Source organism: Aulonocara stuartgranti (assembly GCF_965226115.1).
Source record: "Aulonocara stuartgranti genome assembly, chromosome: 12".
Lineage (NCBI taxonomy): Eukaryota > Metazoa > Chordata > Actinopteri > Cichliformes > Cichlidae > Aulonocara > Aulonocara stuartgranti.
In genome coordinates, this window is record NC_138948.1 from 36,741,199 (window position 1) to 36,758,387 (window position 17,189).

The 17,189-nt window shown below is 41.5% G+C and overlaps 2 protein-coding genes across 4 annotated transcripts; one reads left to right on the plus strand and one right to left on the minus strand.

Annotated features, from left to right (window-relative positions):
- Positions 1-463: 463 nt before the first annotated feature.
- On the plus strand, positions 464-5,127 carry trmt2a (tRNA methyltransferase 2 homolog A). Of its 3 annotated transcripts, none has more exons than XM_082555975.1 (12): positions 464-665; positions 1,042-1,669; positions 1,775-1,883; positions 2,128-2,309; positions 2,525-2,639; positions 2,725-2,840; positions 2,960-3,071; positions 3,794-3,916; positions 4,047-4,122; positions 4,262-4,378; positions 4,462-4,558; positions 4,643-5,127. In XM_082555975.1, exons 2-12 carry the CDS (start codon positions 1,056-1,058, stop codon positions 4,788-4,790), a joined length of 1,809 nt encoding a protein of 602 aa, XP_082412101.1. In that variant the 5' UTR covers positions 464-665; positions 1,042-1,055; the 3' UTR covers positions 4,791-5,127. The 3 variants fall into 3 exon arrangements, with proteins under 3 accessions (XP_082412101.1, XP_082412100.1, XP_082412102.1); XM_082555974.1 differs by having other exon boundaries at positions 466-675; XM_082555976.1 differs by lacking the exon at positions 464-665 and adding an exon at positions 682-848.
- On the minus strand, positions 5,123-17,189 carry dgcr8 (DGCR8 microprocessor complex subunit). The gene is made up of 14 exons (XM_082555973.1): positions 17,054-17,189; positions 15,768-16,734; positions 14,834-14,996; positions 13,606-13,748; positions 12,712-13,051; positions 12,405-12,602; positions 12,190-12,291; positions 11,675-11,773; positions 10,721-10,803; positions 10,415-10,515; positions 9,678-9,784; positions 8,341-8,468; positions 7,530-7,643; positions 5,123-7,305 (listed from the first exon to the last, which is right to left on the minus strand). Exons 2-14 carry the CDS (start codon positions 16,452-16,454, stop codon positions 7,222-7,224), a joined length of 2,349 nt encoding a protein of 782 aa, XP_082412099.1. The 5' UTR covers positions 16,455-16,734; positions 17,054-17,189; the 3' UTR covers positions 5,123-7,221.

Sequence of the window (17,189 nt, forward strand, 5' to 3'; positions counted from 1 at the left end):
TAGGTTTGAGTAAGGATGTATCCATAGGTCTTTTTGGAGCACTAGCTGACAATTTATGAATCTTTAGCCAAATATACTGTGTGGCTTCACACCATTTTTTCTCTTATGTGAAACTGAAAAATAACTCTATTTCTCAGTATATCTGTCATCTGCTTTGTGGTATTTTCCACTATATTGCACAGAATGATATATTTGTTCATGATAAAAGCATGACCTAAATATGTACTAAGGAAAATCCAGTGTTTAGAAAGGTGGATGTCCTGCAGAGCCTGTAAAATGTGGGACATTGGTTCAAGATGTGGGAGAGGGGGGAAAGCATAAAATGCTGTGCAGTCCCCCTCCTTAAGGTCCTTAAGGTGTTGTGTTACTGGTGTTACTTCATACTTCATGTTGTGCAGGGAGGGACATCTGATCCCCCTCCCTGCACAACATGAAGTATGAAGTAACACCAGTAACACAACACCTTAAGGACGTAAACCAATGTGTAGACAGTGATGTGCAAAGCTTTTCTTAACCCTCCTATCTATGAAAGTGACCAAGGTACACAAAGTTAAAGCCGCTGGGATGCCTGTCACTTTAACAAAGTTCATAGTTCAAGCTGCACGTGCTTGAATCAACATGGCGTCGCCTGCTCAATAGAAGTGGAGCAGAAAGTAAATACAGAGGTACGGGAAGGTAAGGAGCTCTCGTGGAATGTTACCGCTAGTCAAAAACAGCGCACTACACAAAGTGTTCCGTTAAGATACCGACGTCGTTCCTCTGAAACTGCAAAGAATGTAACTTCCTGCTCGAGCTAACATCAAGTCTTTCAGTTTGCCATATAACCAAAACATAATTACTGAAAAGCAGTAAGTGCATGTACTGTTATGTAGAGTAACAGCATTGTTTTACATAGTCACGGTGACACATTAATTGTAGCAGTTATTTGAAAGTTGCACAATACCCTAAACCAGGCTTGAGAGTAGAGTATGAGACTTTTTTCACGTTTTAACTCCGTGAATGCGAGCTCCTGATAGGCCTACTTATTGTTTGGTGCTTTAGGAATCAGCACAGTGATGGCAGATATCAGCAGCAGCCCAGCGGCCATCACTCCAGCCTCGCTCTCCCTGGAGGAGAAGCCTGATGACCTCTCCAAAAATGATGTTGCCAAGCCTGATGTTCAGGCTGAAGGAGAAAGCCAGGGGGCTCCTGACCCCGGCGTGTACCGCTACATCAAAGAGGACCTGTTCACGTCGGAGATCTACAAAGTGGAGATCAGGAATCTGCCCAGGTTCATAGGCTTCAATGACCTGAAGAAGTTCTTGGCCAAGCATGGCCTCAACCCGCACAAAATCAAGCTGTTTGGCAGGCAGACGTTTGCTTTCGTCACCTTCAAGAACGAGGAGGAGCGCGACAAGGCCATGAAGATGGTGCATGGCATGCAGTGGAAGGGCCAGGTGCTTAGTGTCAAGCTGGCCAAACCCAAGGCAGACCCCATCTTGAGAAAGAGGAAGGAGAATGAGGGGGAGAGCGCGCCCCCATGCAAACGAACAGATGATGGGGACGAGGATGAGGAGCCGCTCAGTGTCCAGATCGCCAACGTCGTGACACCTCTGTGGAACATCTCTTATGACGAGCAGCTGAAGAGGAAGGAACAGGAGGTGGTGGTGGTTCTGCAGAAGCTGGCCAAGTAAGTGTAATATAATACAGATTTGGGGTTATTTATAGGTCATGTTGTACTTTTTATGGGACTTGCTGACATGTCCGTACAAGTTAAACCTTTGTTTTCTTTCAGAGAGATCGGCAGCACCAACAAAGCCATGGTGCCGTGGCTGTTTGCACAGAAAGGGAAATACAACAACATGTGTTGTCCTCTGGAAGCCCTCCGACCGTCTCCTACACAGGTATACTTTGAATAGTTGCTTTTATTTGTCCATAAAAGGCAGGTGGTTATGCAACAGTTAAAAAAAAAAAAAAAAAAACAGGATGGAAAAAAGGCAAAGCACAAAATAAAAAGTAACTAATTAGAGATGGAAAATGACGTACATAAGTTTATTCTGTTTCACGATCTCTCGGCTGTTTTCATGTCTCTAAATATTGTATATAATTTAATATTCATCCTTCTGACCCGGTTTCCGATCGTGACAGACAGAGTACAGAAACAAGTGCGAGTTCCTCATATCGGTGGGTGCAGATGGCGAGGATAAAACCATCGGTTTCCGCCTGGGGAAATACAAGGGAGGGTCCTGTGCTGTGGTGGGGCCGGCTGACACGTGCCACGTGCCGCCAGAGGCCAAGAAGATGGTCAGCGAGTTTCAAAAGTTCATCAGGTATTATTATGTGTGCTCGTGAGGATCTAGGAACAGTTTAGTTTGGGGAACTAAAGCTGCTTGGAAAAAGTAGTTGAACCTAAATAAAAAAAGATCAAATTCATAATGTACATGTCATGTTATTTGAGAAATATGATACAAATAAGTGGAAAAAAACAAAGCAAGTTGTCTAAAAGTGACTAATCGCTCAGTCTGGCTGTGATTTTTGCAAACAGAACAACTCCATACTCTGTGTACAGCCCAGAGACATATGAAGGACACTGGAAGCAGCTGACTGTACGTACTACGAGGACCAAACATGCCATGGCCATGGTGTTCTTCAACCCACAGGTGATGAAATGTTGAAACTGAACTAGCGCCCCATGCTGTTAAAGGTCTCCCTTTTGATTCGCTTCATTTGTTTAATGACTCTTAGAAACTTGAAGAAGAGGAACTTGGTGCTTTAAAGAACTCCATGAAGGAGTACTTCACAGAAGGAGAGGGGAAAGACAGCGGCGTGACCTCTCTGTACTTTGTTAGAGAGGGCCAAAGGTAAAACTAAACTACATGCTCAGTAAGTCATAATCTGTATGAATTTAATGACTGAATGTCATCTTAATAATACTCTGACTATTTATGTAACTTCTTGTATTTTTTTTTTGCCTGTTAAGGAAATCTCCAAACCCAGAGGATCTCCCCTGTGAGCTGGTGGTTGGAGAGACCTGCATTCAAGAAGAAATGCTTGGTTTGAAATTCAGGATTTCTCCGCATTCATTCTTCCAGGTGAGGAAGAGCAGAAGCTGCATGTTGTGGAAGTTATGAGGTCTGGTTTGCAACTAGAATATTTCAGGATTTCTTTCTGTGAGGATGAGTGAACACATGTTATCGCAGGCATGGTAATCCTTTTCTGAAGTTCTGATCTCACCATGTTATCCTTCTGCAGATGGGGTGAAATGGTACTCCTCTGGCCAGGGGTGGGCAACTCTTGGCCTCGAGGGCCAGTGTCCTGCAGGTTTTAGATGTGTCCTTGATCCAACACAGCTGATTCAAGTGGCTAAATGACCTCCACAACATGTCTTGTAGTTCTCCAGAGGCCTGGTAATGAACTAATCATTTGATTCAGGTGTGTTGACCCAGGGTGAGCTCTAAAACCTGCAGGAGACAGGCCCTCGTGGCCTGGAGTTCCCCACCCCCTAGCTAGGCTCTTCTAAGGCTCATCACAGAGCCTAACAAACAGAAGTAGATCACTGTACTTCACCATGCTTTACCTTTTTTTTGCAGGCATTCCTAAAATGTGGAAACCTCTCCAAATACAGGGCTTAACTCAAAAATATCCCACAAGGCTGGAGTGACTGTGAATTTAATACATTCATCTTATGTTTGTTTGTTTTGTTATTAATCTGTGGCTAGGACACTCGGGTATGGTAGACGATGGTCCCAGTTGTGTTTGCCAGCTTTAACATCAGGTGCTCAGCCTCCATTAACAATCTGTTTCTGTGTGCTAGGTGAATACAGGAGCTGCAGAGGTGCTGTACTCTGCTGTGGGGGAATTGGCCCAGCTGGATCAGGACAGCATAGTACTGGATGTGTGCTGCGGGACAGGAACCATTGGCATCTCTTTGGCTAAGGTAATGGTTTTTGTTTTTTTTTGTCAATGTATAGGTGTTGTGTGCATTTTCTCATTAGTCATGAAGCAGGACAAATGCACACTGACTTGGTTTCATGTTGCCTTTTTTTGCCACCCACTTTTATATCTAGAGGGTGAAAAAGGTGATAGGGATTGAGATGTGCCAGGAAGCAGTGGAGGACGCCAAAGTTAATGCAAAGCTGAATGGTAGGCACCACGAACATCATCACTTTTATCTTTTTGTAGCATTTAGTTTGGGTAAAGCGCATAAGTTGTGGTATTGATGTGATTAACTTTAGTAATTGTATGCATGCTGCATCCCTCTCTTATTTTTTGTGTTTTTAAGGTCTCAGTAATGTTGAGTTTCACTGTGGAAAAGCTGAGGATGTGTTCCCCAACATCCTCAATGCTGTCGTTTCATCCAGTGCGACTGCTATCGTAGATCCACCACGAGCAGGCCTACGTGAGTGCACGTTATGATCAAAAGATCTACTCAGGTTAAGATGGTTGTAGTAAGAGATGATTATTTTTTCTTTGTTTCCTTAGACTCAAAGGTGATACTCGCAATCAGGAGAGCAGAGCATTTAAAGAGGCTGGTTTATGTATCATGTAATGCCAAGGCAGCAATGACCAACTTCATTGAGTAAGTGAATTTTGTAGTAGAAAATAAGCCAAGATAAAAAAAATTAAAATGTGACTCCAACTGTGGAATTGTTTTTTCCTTCAGTCTGTGCAGAGCTCCATCAAACAGAGTTCATGGAGCCCCATTCCGTCCAGTGCGATCCATAGCTGTGGATCTGTTCCCTCAAACCATGCATGTTGAGATGATTCTGCTGCTGGAGAGAGTGGACTACAGCGAAGACTCAGTTTTATAGCTGGAGAAATGGGTCTCTGTGCAGTTTGATTGGCAAATTGGGCTTCCTCCTCTATAAATGTATCCACACAGTACTCTGAAGAATTAACATTGTCATTTACATATTTGTAAAGCCAAAAAGTAACACAAGTTAAATCCCAGTTTTCACAGTGAGCAATAACTGTAGTGTCTTTTTGCATGAACCTTTGTTAGCTTTGACCTAAAGTTTAATTTTCAAACTAATACTGTGTTTTCTGTTATTCCAAACAGTAAAAGCTTAACCAATAAATTACCACCTCAGCTCACTTCCCCTTTTTAGTTTTGATCCTTCAATCACTGAATAAACAAAAGCTCTTGTAGCTATTAGTCAAGACATTTTTATTTTGCATAACAAATATCACCAAAGTCATGGAGCTCAGGTTGCAATACATACTTCATAATCTAGGCAGCAACACTTCAAACAAGTCATTGGTACAACTTAACAGCAACGCATGGAAGCAGTATCCCCCCCTCCCCCGACACTTATGGGCTTTGCATGAAAACACATACACAAAGGGAAAGCACATTCGTAAAGTGATCTGTACTATCACAGGAGCCTTGGGTAAACAGATGTGTCCTCTTGTAGAAAAACCGCGGGGCAAATACTTGAGTGCACAGCAGTTTCCATTTTGTTCCAGCAAGTGACGGGTCTATGCATTTTCCTGTTAGTCCATATTCTCTTCAGTTCACAGCAACATTGAGTTTTCTATAAAATGCATAAGACTATAAGCTTTGGTATACACAGTTTCATCAGCTTGTTGGACTGAATGACTTTATCGCTGTTGTTTACATCAGTGCCAACTAAATTTTACAAGTTTGCCTTGAAAGAAAAAAAAAAAACAATTTATGGCAAACGTACACAAAATAGTCCATTCAGGTGAATCCTACAAATCTGGATGAGTTGTAGGCATATTTTCTTGAGACGTTTCTTGGCCATTTTTAACTGAAAACACTATCTTAAATTCTTTATCAAGTAAATAGAGATTGGTCTTTCCACTTCCTGCTGAAGGGTGTTTTAGGTCCAATGTACAATACATACTCTTGAGCCCTTCATGAAATGGATTAACTAAGGCAACATGTAACCAACATGATTTTTTTAAAATAAGAATAAATGAAAAGCAACTGAAATGCGCTTTGTGGTTAGCAACTGTGCATGGCATTAGCATATGAATAAAAATCCAAGTGCGAACTAAGCGCATAAGTGAAATGATCCCCAACATGTTACAGTACTGTGTCCCTGTGCTTGGGGTATACTGCAGTGTCACCATGTAGCAGGAAGCTCTTGTAGAACCTGACCTTCACCGGCTTAGGCCTAATGTCAGATATTTGTATGGGCACATGTGCGTGCCCTTTTATACTAAAGATAATTTAGAAGTAGTAGCTTGGTATCATTCAGAGATGGTGTCACAGTTTTTTTCCAAACAGTACCTCCAGCTTCACAGCTGGGTTAGTAGTCGGTGAAATTCATTACTTATTAAATGAAGGAGTCCCTTTTTAATACAGTCGTATTTAACAAACATGCATTTTTGTTAAGAATATCGACTGACATCACTGAAGTTTCGTATTCCATAAAACAATCTGTACTGGTATCAGCGATGAAGACATCAGGTGGGCTCTAGCTTATGTCTTTTACTGAAACAAATGAAAAAGGCAAGACCCTCAAGAAAAAGTCAGCCCAAATATTCCACTAGGAATTATTCCAGGAATAAAAGCAACAGTCAACAAAAACATCTGACAGGACACGAGTGTGTAACAACAGTGAGCACTTCACACCGCATGTTGCCAACGTGCAAACCAAAGACAGCATCTGTCAATTCTGGGGACAAACAAGACCGCACACAGCTGTAATCATCACTCACCACATCCATAACACCTACCATTAAAATAACAAATAAAATAGGAACTTTGCTTCCAATTAAATGAACGGTATAAATACAAGTATTAGTAGTCCCTTTCAAATACTTTTAGCACAGAGAAAACTATCAGCTGCTGGTACTATGCGCTCATGACTGGTGAAAACAAGCCTTCAAAAATAAAACCAGTGTGTGCAGTGGCTTTCTCCACTTTAAGAGGCATGCAAATCTATTTTGATGTGGTTCATCTTATCAAGTAATGGTCACTTCTCTGGACACTGGGGGGGAGGGGGGTTCTCCTACTGCTGTAATTAGGATGCATCTAGAGAGGTAGACGATATTCGCTCTACAGTCTGTTCAGTCCAACACTTACTTCTACCAGCTTAACCAATTAAAACAAGTGAAGGAAGTAAGCAGTAATATCAGCCTGGTCAACCCTTTACTATATTGCCATTTAGATCTCAGTGATGCATAATTAAGTGGTGGATGGTGGGGTGTGCATGTGTGTGATGTCTGACAGTGACTGGTTTTCAGTGCTGTGGTTCATCAGTGATTTGAGATTTAAACGTCGACAGTGCAGAGGGGTTCACTCCCCGGCTGGGCAGATTCCATTATGGTCATCTTGGGTTTCTTCCTCGTTTCCTCCTGGTAGAGAAAATAATTAAAGTACAACAAGCAAGATAACAAAAACAATTATTCTCAAGTACAAGATTTTGGGTAGTGTACATGCAGTCTGGCCAACCAAAGACTGGAAGTTACACTCCTTTGTTTTGTCTTTTTTATTTACAAAAAAATAAAGCTAAACATTACGCCCCCCCCCCCTTCTTCTTTTTTTTTAGAACTAAAATCCCAGTAAGAACCATTCCTACCCTCTGTGCAGCCAGTTTAATCATCTCTTCTTGCAGTTTGTTCAAGATATGAAGGTTTGGCTTGTTCTTTTTGGCATACTGCTGGAGCTCGATCACGCTCTTGTCGGAGCTCTCCTGAGAAGTAAGATCATTTTATAACGACATAGCACATGACACTTCATGATAACACGCTATTCAGCTCATCAACACATGGCAGTACCATTTCAATATGTGCAGAAAACTGGTTCAATTCTACATCCCAGTCATTGGTTTAAAACCCAAAATCAATGACGTAGCAGCCCATCCGCTGTTGACCAACACTCTAGGAGCAGAGCTTTGTCATCACATAAGCTCATTTATTTTATAATGCATAGTAGTGACTTTGGGCTTACGACTGTAATTAACAAAGGATCCAGCTTTATTTAGCTGGACACTTCAAATGTTCCAGCACTGACCCACTCACATCTTTTTTCCTGTCATAGACACCCAGTTCCTAAATAAATTAATAGAAAGCAGCATCTTAAAACGGCATCTTCTTGCTCTTCATCCTGTTTTCAGACCCAAAATGAACTGTGATTTGAAAAAGATTGACTGCCACTTGCTCCAATTCAGTAGAGCATCCACTGTTTATCAGTGTACTTGAACAGGCGCCCTCTGTATCGGTCACAAAAACTATGATGCACAATGCTGAGTTAAAGCTGGAGATTGCGACTCTGTGGAAAACGGTATCTTAAGACACTTAAAACCCACAGGAACTATATTAGAGACCAAAACAATTTTCTTCATCTTCAATGCTTTCTCTTAAGACTTTACAGCAGCTGTCAGTCCTTACCTTCTTGACCATCTTATTGCTCTCTCTGCCGTACATGCGCAGCAGTGAGCCCCAGTTCTTGACGTGAGGATGTAGCATCTGCAAGATCTTCTGAGATGCTAGCTGTTTGCCAACCCTCTTGTTCTTGCCTAGTTACAAAGATGACAAATACAAATAACCTGTCACTGAAACTCACATGTTAGTGTCACAGTGAAAATTTGTATTTATCACTTATATTGGTTTTATTCTGATTTTTAGTGTTTTTATTTGCATGATTTTATTCTGTTTGTATTGCATGTTTTTAGTGTGTTATTTGACATTGTTTTAATCCACTGTGGAATGGCTGAAAATGGGATAAATTAGTTGATAGGGATCACCCGCTGAGGTATGGGTGTCTCCAGAGGTGCTGTGTAAAGACCTTTTAAAAGCAGGCTAGCTGAGCCCTGGGAGGACAGAGGCCCCAGATATGAGCAGGCCAGGTGAAAAGAGGGACCCGCTGCCTGACCGTGGGGTGCAACACCTAATCAGGAGACGTGGCGGCGCAGTCCTGACAGCAAGGAACGGCGACAGTGGGAGACAAACGCGTGTGATTAGCAGCAGGGCAGAAGTATACCTCCTGCATTTGTGAGTAGTGTCTCCACTTGTTCGCCAGATGCAGCCGGGTTGGGAGAGGGACGCCATGGCTATAAGCCAGGGACACTTCTGGGACGATTGTTCTGGCCCCTATTTGTTATTTTACAGGGCGCTGATGCGAGGGGAGCCGTGGTGGCATTGCATGATGGACTCCGGTGCAGAACGCAAGCTGGGCTGGGATGCGATGGGCCTAGTGAAGGGATAGGAGGAGGATAGGAGGCTCCTCCTTGTCTGTTGGAGACTAGACTGTTGTGGACTCCGCTCTGGAGAAAGAATTCCTGGCCTGATGGTGGACCCATAATGAACATGTGGCATGATTACATCAGGGGATTTTAGTGGATGTAGAAAATTGTATTTTTATGGGTTTTAGAATTGTTTTACTATATAGACAACATTTTATTCTGTAGGTTTTTTTATGCTCCCTGGCCTGGTAATAAACTGCTTCCGATCAGACCTGCTTCATCTTTGTGCGCTTGGTGTCTGACTCGCCCCCTTGTATTTAAAAGAATCATTCTCTTTAGCATGACATTCTGGCACATCAGCTTTAGTGTCTGCGTTACATTAGCAAAACAGGTCCACTAAAAAAAACTAAATAAAAGGAAAATAATTGTAATAATATGGACTTCATTTACAAAGCAATTCTGACAGCTGCTTTGAACTTATCTATAAATAACACCCAGCTATGCTCTCGCCAGATAGAAATGCAAAGATTAGGGTCTACTTACACCAGCCACGCACAGTATGTTTCCCACATGTCATCACATATTCACTCTTCTGGTTCTTCCCCGGGATCACCTCAAATTTAATGCTGGTGTCCCCCATCCCGTGGTTTCTGCAGTAAGGAACAAACATTTGTTTTCACATGGATATTTGAAATCTGTCTGCGTTTTGCACAGACACCCCAATGTCCAATCAGCAGCTGTGAACTTCATTCTCTCATCTTGATGACGAGCAGCTCCACCTTATCATTTGAGTTAAATGCCTTTCCTTGTTTTCTGTCATATATATGTGATAAAGGCTTATATTAAACAGTTACCGATAATAAAACCAGTGTCTGTACAAATAAGCCAAATGATCCATTTCAAACTGATTTTCCCACTTATGTTTCTGGATGATATCCTGAACACTGGCATCTCGGGCACACAGCCAATCAGTTGTTTCAATCCATGTACAAGGAGCAGTCAGTCAGAAGAAAGATGGTGAGGAGGGACTCTAACAGCTTGTTTCAAATAGAGGGTGAAATCAAAGACTGCAATAAGGCCAGTAAAAGACAGTAAGGATCATTTTGAAAAGTTAATCATGCAGAGCTGCTCTATTAACAATATGGACGCAGTCGTAGTATAAATCCCACAACAGGTGACATAAAGAGGCCTGAGAGAGAGAGACAGAAGAAAAAAGGACACACACATCGCTTTAACAATAACAGTTTAACAATATTAATAAATACTCAAATCTACTTTACCTTTTAAGGCACTCATGAAGAATCTGATATGGCGATAGTAGTCCTGCTTTGTTGGTCAGCTCATATACTCTTGAATCTTCTATACTGATATGATTAAAATACTGCAGGAGAGAATGCACTGAATGTCACCACTGCTGTGTCATCTTCAACTCTAAAAAGATGTGTTTTACATTTGAAGGAAGTATTATATGAAAATCTTGGCTTCAGAATCAGGATTTAGCTTTGCTTCAAGAGTAAACAACAAAAAAAAAAAAAGACAAAAAAGAAATACACACAGAAAAAAAATGTCAAAAAACGAAAAAGTACCTCCAGTTCATCGCCTTCGACGGGTTTCTCCTCCGAGGTCTGCTTCACAAAGTCAGGTATGAGGATTTCCAGTGTTGCTCGAGCTGCAAACACCCAGTGAGATTTTACAGCAGGTGAATGTGCAAATATTTACCACATGTAATACAGTGTACTGTTATCTTGCTCCATTGTGGGGAGGTGCAACAAAGAGATTGTTCTTGGAGCTGCAGTGTGTAAGAAAGTGTAACCCCTTGACTTTTCAGAAGACCTCTCTCTCACAAAGCAGATACATCCAAGCTATTCAGTGACATCTAACTAAAGCCCCTTTACTATCAGTACCTACTCGAATCGACTCACCACGTTTTCAGGGTTTTCCATTAGGTCATATTACCTGGTACCACGTACTTTTTTAGTACCTTCTCGGCCGGGTCTGAGCAGGTACTAAAATGTGATGTCGTCAGAGTCCACTGCCACTGATTGGCTGGTCAATTGCGTCACTTGATGAGTGATGAGAGCCTCTCTCATTCACGAAAATCAAAACCATCATTTTTAAAAAACCCGGCAACGAATGACAGGACCACAAAGAACAACGCCGGGGTCCCCCGAGTCTGACGGAAAGCAACAGAGCGAGCAGCGGGTATATTCTTGCCTCAACGTCCACCTTTGTTGTAGCTTTTGTGGTGCATTCTAATAACATGCGATGTATTGCTATAACAACGAAAACACACATTAGGTGGCGCTCATTTGCAATGGAAAAACCAGTGAATTGGAGTCAAGTCGTGGCTACGTGATGTAGGTACTAATGGAAAAGGGGCTTGACATGTTTTTTAAGGTCATTATGCTGATTTTTTTTTTAATTTATACCAACTCCAAAGGACAACCTCTAATACAACACCATAATTTTTTTATATATTAAGCTGTGACCAATATCAACCACATGATCAAATGTCCAATATTGTAAAGAAGAAGAATTACCAGCTTTATTCTTGGCAAGTTTTTTACTGCTTGCAGTCCCTGTGCCGTATGTGACTCCATCTATAATGACTGACGCTCCAAAGGGTTCACTTGGGTTCTCTGTGGAAAGAATGGCAAATTAAAATGGATATTCCAAAAAGGTCAACATCAAAAACAGGCAAAACACAAAAAAACAAAAACACTTTTACTAGTTTATGCACAAAAAATCCTGATAGAAAATGAGTGGGAGAAGTAATAGCGTACTATGAATTTGACTGTCTGTGCATTAGCTGCTTGATAAAACCAAATCAGAGATCATATATCGGGCTTTCACATTGCTTATTAGCAGTTTTATATGTTAACCCGGTGTTTTTGCTCCAGATCCAACACCAGGTTACAGCTCAGTTGTTGTGTCTATTTAAGATAAGGTAAAAAGAGAGCTACTGACATAGGTAGCTAACCTGCTAATATTGCTTCGTAGTACACCGTTGTAAATTACTGTATTACCTTTGGCCGCTTAAGAAAGAGGAACTTACCACAATCAAAAAAGTTGTAAACAGGGCGAACCTTGAGGATACGCTGCATATATTCATGTAAGATGCAGACTTCAGACTTTCCATTAGGATTTATAACAAATTCTGTGGAAACAAACAATTCATTGCATCAACAAACAAAAACTTAACAGGATATGTTTAATATCTACACCCAAACTGTATGAAATGTACACAGTATGAATCACAGGTACTGGCACCTTTCTTAGTAGGAGCGTCCTGGACTGACAGTGTGATGAGCTTCTGGTTGGCAGGCAGGATAGGTCTTTCCGACTCTGCCTGTTTCCTCTTCATGTCTCTGTTGAACTGTCTTCGCTCAGCCCAGGTGCGAAACTTCTTGACAGTCACTTGTTCAAAGTCAAAGCATTTCTCCAGGTACAGGCGAAATTCTTCAAGTTCTGCAAGGAAGTTTCAAGATGTCAGATGATGTCTTTTACTGTAGCAAAACACAAGCAAACAAACAAAAGAACATTTCAAAAGTCACTGCTAGTGTGGGAAGCTATTTACCGATGGACTCATCCTTGCACACCTCCACTTTGGCCTTGACCTGCCCTAAGGCTCCTTGTGCAGAGTCACAGGGAAGAGACTCTTTATTTTGGATGCTGTTGTCAGTGGTACCTTCTCCATCCCGACCTTCACCAGGGAGACTGGAGGGTGGCATGACATCCTGGTCCTCAGCTGTAGCATCTGATGTGCCTACTTGCTCTCCCCCGTTGGCCTCCTCAGCAGGCTTGACAACAGACTCCTCTGCATCAGGCACCACTTCCCCATTCAGCTCCCTTTCCTCCTGTTCCTTCATTTTCTTGTAGTGTAGGCAGGGGATGCTGCTTACAGGTGGGTCGTGTTTCTGTTTGAACAATATGTTAACAGTGCTGTAAGTTTGAGACTAATTTTAAAATGACCTGGAAAGTGTCCATAGGCTTTAAATAAATAAGGTAAAATCTCTCAAAGTGATGTTTACCCAGCTGTAAAATGTTCAAGATGTAGCTCATCCAGTGCCGATATGCGTTTTGGGGAAAACAGTGTCGTTATGGTTTTCTTTAGGCAAAAACATTTGAGCCTTTGTTTCCTCAAACACTGTCAGTATTGGCAGGGTTCCCAAGCCCTTTAAATCACTAATTTCACACTAACTTGAACAACAAAAATAACACCACATCAAATGTTGTTACTTTTGTATTATGTGAATTAACTCAGATTAATCAGGAACAAACAGACGAGGAACAGTGCAGAGTTTAGGCTTTTGGTGGCAGACTACTTTAGTCCAAACTGAGAGCAGAAGCAAAATCTGTCACTAATCTGTTTAGAGTGTTGACACAGGCAGACGTTTAATGTAAGCAAAGCTAAATTTTATTCCACCAGTTTCATAAACAGAAACAGTTGTGAAATTTATGCCGTTCTTACCCTAATGCTTCCAGTGCCAAGGAAGTACGGTCTGGACCAAGTGACCACTCTGGTCTCTCTGTGCAGGTAGACTGGAATGCCTGAATTATGGAATGTCATTATCCATCCATCAGGGAGAGGCTCAGTGGGCGGACGTCCCCGACCTAGTACATAAGAAAATGCAAATGTAAATATAAGTACTACATAGTACACTTTGTGGTATACCTCATTAGTAATACTAAATACTGACATTTCTAGGAGTTGTAATAATCATTCATTCAAAAAACATCGAAGGCATTTTTATTCATTTGCTTCATTTTCCATGTAAATATAATCCAAAACAAATCAAAAAAGCCAGAACAGCAACCATTACTAAGACTTTAACACGTGTGAGGTTTTTGTCAGATATTCAAGGCAAATTAGAAGAATTTATTTTTCTGTAAATATTTTGCTACTTTGAAAAGAAAAGTTCTTTACAGTCTCAGTGTAGGTGCATGATATCCCTCTCACTCTTAGCAGCAATCATTACACTTTAGGTCACCTTGTTGTAAATAAGCACCTTGCTAAAAATCTATGGGAGTTTGTCCCCTGTGAAAAAGACATCGCTTTTTAACTTTGAGACCGAATCATGTTCAGCTCATGGGTATGGGGTGAAGACTGAGAGACTATTTGCTATTCATTACATCAAAACCATCATTAACAGGCCTAAATGCTTCTTAGCTGGGAAGGTGAAGTCTTTTCATTAATTTGCCTTTAAAATGCGACCAATGCAACCACATTAATTTAAAGTTTGGTAAAAGAAAAAGTGAGACACGGTTCTGAAGTTGAAATTAGAAACTTCAAACAATGATTTCTGAAGGAACTTTAAGGAATTTGGAAAATATTTCTGCTTTGTCTTTTAGGATTTCAGACCAGACTTGTTTAGTAGGTCATTCTGTGTAATGCAACAACAACACTCAAAGACAGCAATGACCATGTGCTGTTAGACTGTGTGATCCTTTCAGAGGACTTCTTAGTTGTCTAGTGTATTTATAGAGAGCACATCTACCAAGCAGTGTCTCAAAGGAGAGCAGGTTATTTCCATAGGTCACACACAAAAATATAATATACAAAAGATAAAATAAATTTCCTACAATTTCAGATGGTTTATTTAAACAAAAAAACAAAAGTAACTAATAAGACAAATATGTGGCACATACAAGACAGTATTTGCAGTATACTTCAGACTACAGGCCCCTCCCCAACTCACTCTTCAGGACAGTCTTAATTTTGGTCATCATGGGTTGAACACCTCCTTCACCATCTGACTGATGATCACTGTCCCCACCATATTTATCCTCTGCCGGGCGCATCTTCTTTGGGACTGGCATGCCCTCCTCCAACAGAGCGTCGACATCATTGTCAAATTCCTCCTAGAAGAGTGAAGGGTTAAGGCCAGCAGATGATGATTGTTGGGCAGTTCTAGAGAGTACTGAATTCTTTGTAGTCTTTTCTCAGACTGTGTGTTTGTGTGTGTGTAACTCTGTAGAAATATAGAAAAAAACATTACAGCTGCAAAATGGTGCATAAAAGCAATTATGAGTTTAGAAAGAGAGGATATGCCCCTCTGTTAACTAGCCAGGTTTCAAAAAAAAAAAAAAATTACCTTGAAAATAGGAAAAGGGCAGGCACGTTAAAAAATGACCAAAGCTCCACAGCTGTGATTTTACTGGCCAATATTTCCTCAAAAGTACCAGCTGGTCCGACCAACCACAGTGAGCTTAAAGCCTGTCAAAATGGATTCTCTAAGGATCTCACCAGAATTCATCAGTCTAACAGTAACTTCTCCTACTAGAAAATCATATGAAGATCTTTTGGGTCAAATGCAGACTCCGCTATTGAAGGTAAAAATTAAAACACTGACCTCTTCCAGCTTCACACTTCACATTTTCAGTGATTTAAAACAAAACAAAAAAACATTGGTTATCAAACATTTACTTAAACATTTGGTCCTGTTTTTATAAATAAAAGCTTGATGCAGAAGAGTGATGAAATATGACATTAAGAAGTGTACTGTACTTGCAGTGACTGTAGTGTTTGTGGTCTGCATTAGTCCTGCATTATTATGTATTTCACAACGAAGGACAAACTCAGTGCAAAGTTGTCACTAAAAGGGGATACTGCAAATAAAAGTCCAGTCATACCTCATAAGAATAAGCCGTGACTTCGTCATATGCCTGTTCCTGCTGAACTATGACGTCAGACTTAAAGCCTCCATGCTCTCCATCGTCGGGCTCCAGGAAGTTCTCGTAGAGGTCATCCAACTCATCCAGGACAGCAAACTCAACCTTATTCTCTAGATCTACCTCTGTGTCCTCTGACTTTCTGCCTGCAGCATTTGCTGCTCCACCAGTCACCTCGGCTACCTCCTGCTCACTAGCCATGTCGTGCAACTCACCATTGAGACTTTCTAAGCCATCCTCGCTCCCTGCCTCCTGCCTCTCACCTGTATATAAAACCTTCCTCTCTTTGCTATTACTGCTTTCAGTGAAGCTCACACTAATCTTAACATCTCTGAGCAGCTTGAGATCTGGCAGAAACTTGGTGACCGGGGGAGCATGGCGGGCTGTTCTGGGGCACGGTGGGGCGGGACTGGCCTCATCTGAGAGATGACTACAGAAAGTCAGTGAGCCCCTGCTGAGGGGCTGCTGTGTCTTGGTTTCCCCGTCCCCTGGGGTGTATGTGTATCCATCACCACCAGAGCTAACGTCCATTACCTCTGCGTCACTGGACGTTTGCAGGGGAGGTGGTGGAGGTGCTCTTCCCTCATCTAGGCCAAAATCATCAGGTGGCTCCAAGGGGAGAGGGGGTAGAACATCATCTATCTCCATTTCCTTATAAATATATAGCTAACTTAAATAGACTGAAATTTTAATTTTAAATTCTTTACTTAGTGAGAGGCTATCTTCTTATCTAAACACAGAATGCATGCAGAAGCACATCCCTGCATAGGCCACGTACCAGAGGTGAATATGCTAAGCTGACTACATTGTTCTTTTCATTAATGTAGACAGCTTTCAGAATCACTGTCTCAATTATTGGAAATCACAATGCATTCAGCTTAATATGGGATCTAGGCACTGATCATCCTCCACTGCGATCTTGTGGAAGCTAGAAAAAAGGGACCAGTGAGACTAATGTCAGAAAGCACAACTTTATTACTATTACAATACGATATTTAACGTAAAAATAGCTTCGACAAATAGACGTGTTTTGGCTTTGAATTTGAATATGTTGTATGCAAACTATACATTTGAATAAAATGGGGAACAACCACTCTTTAGCGCATCTGTTCAGCCCGAAGCTTCACAGTGGGCCCCTGCTAAGGTTAGCATCAATGCTAATGAGCTGAGCTACAGCTCACCGAGCAAACCCGCAAAGGTCAGCAACCCATAAAACAGCCAGATATTTGGGATACAGGCGTACTCACTGATAAATATGACACGGGTATCTCCTCTTGGGCAACTATCTACCTTTCTAAATTAACACAATTCTCGTCGCGCCGCCATCTTGAAGAAAATCCTAGCCGCGGCTCCCAAACTCATGCCCCGCCTTCCTCTACCGGC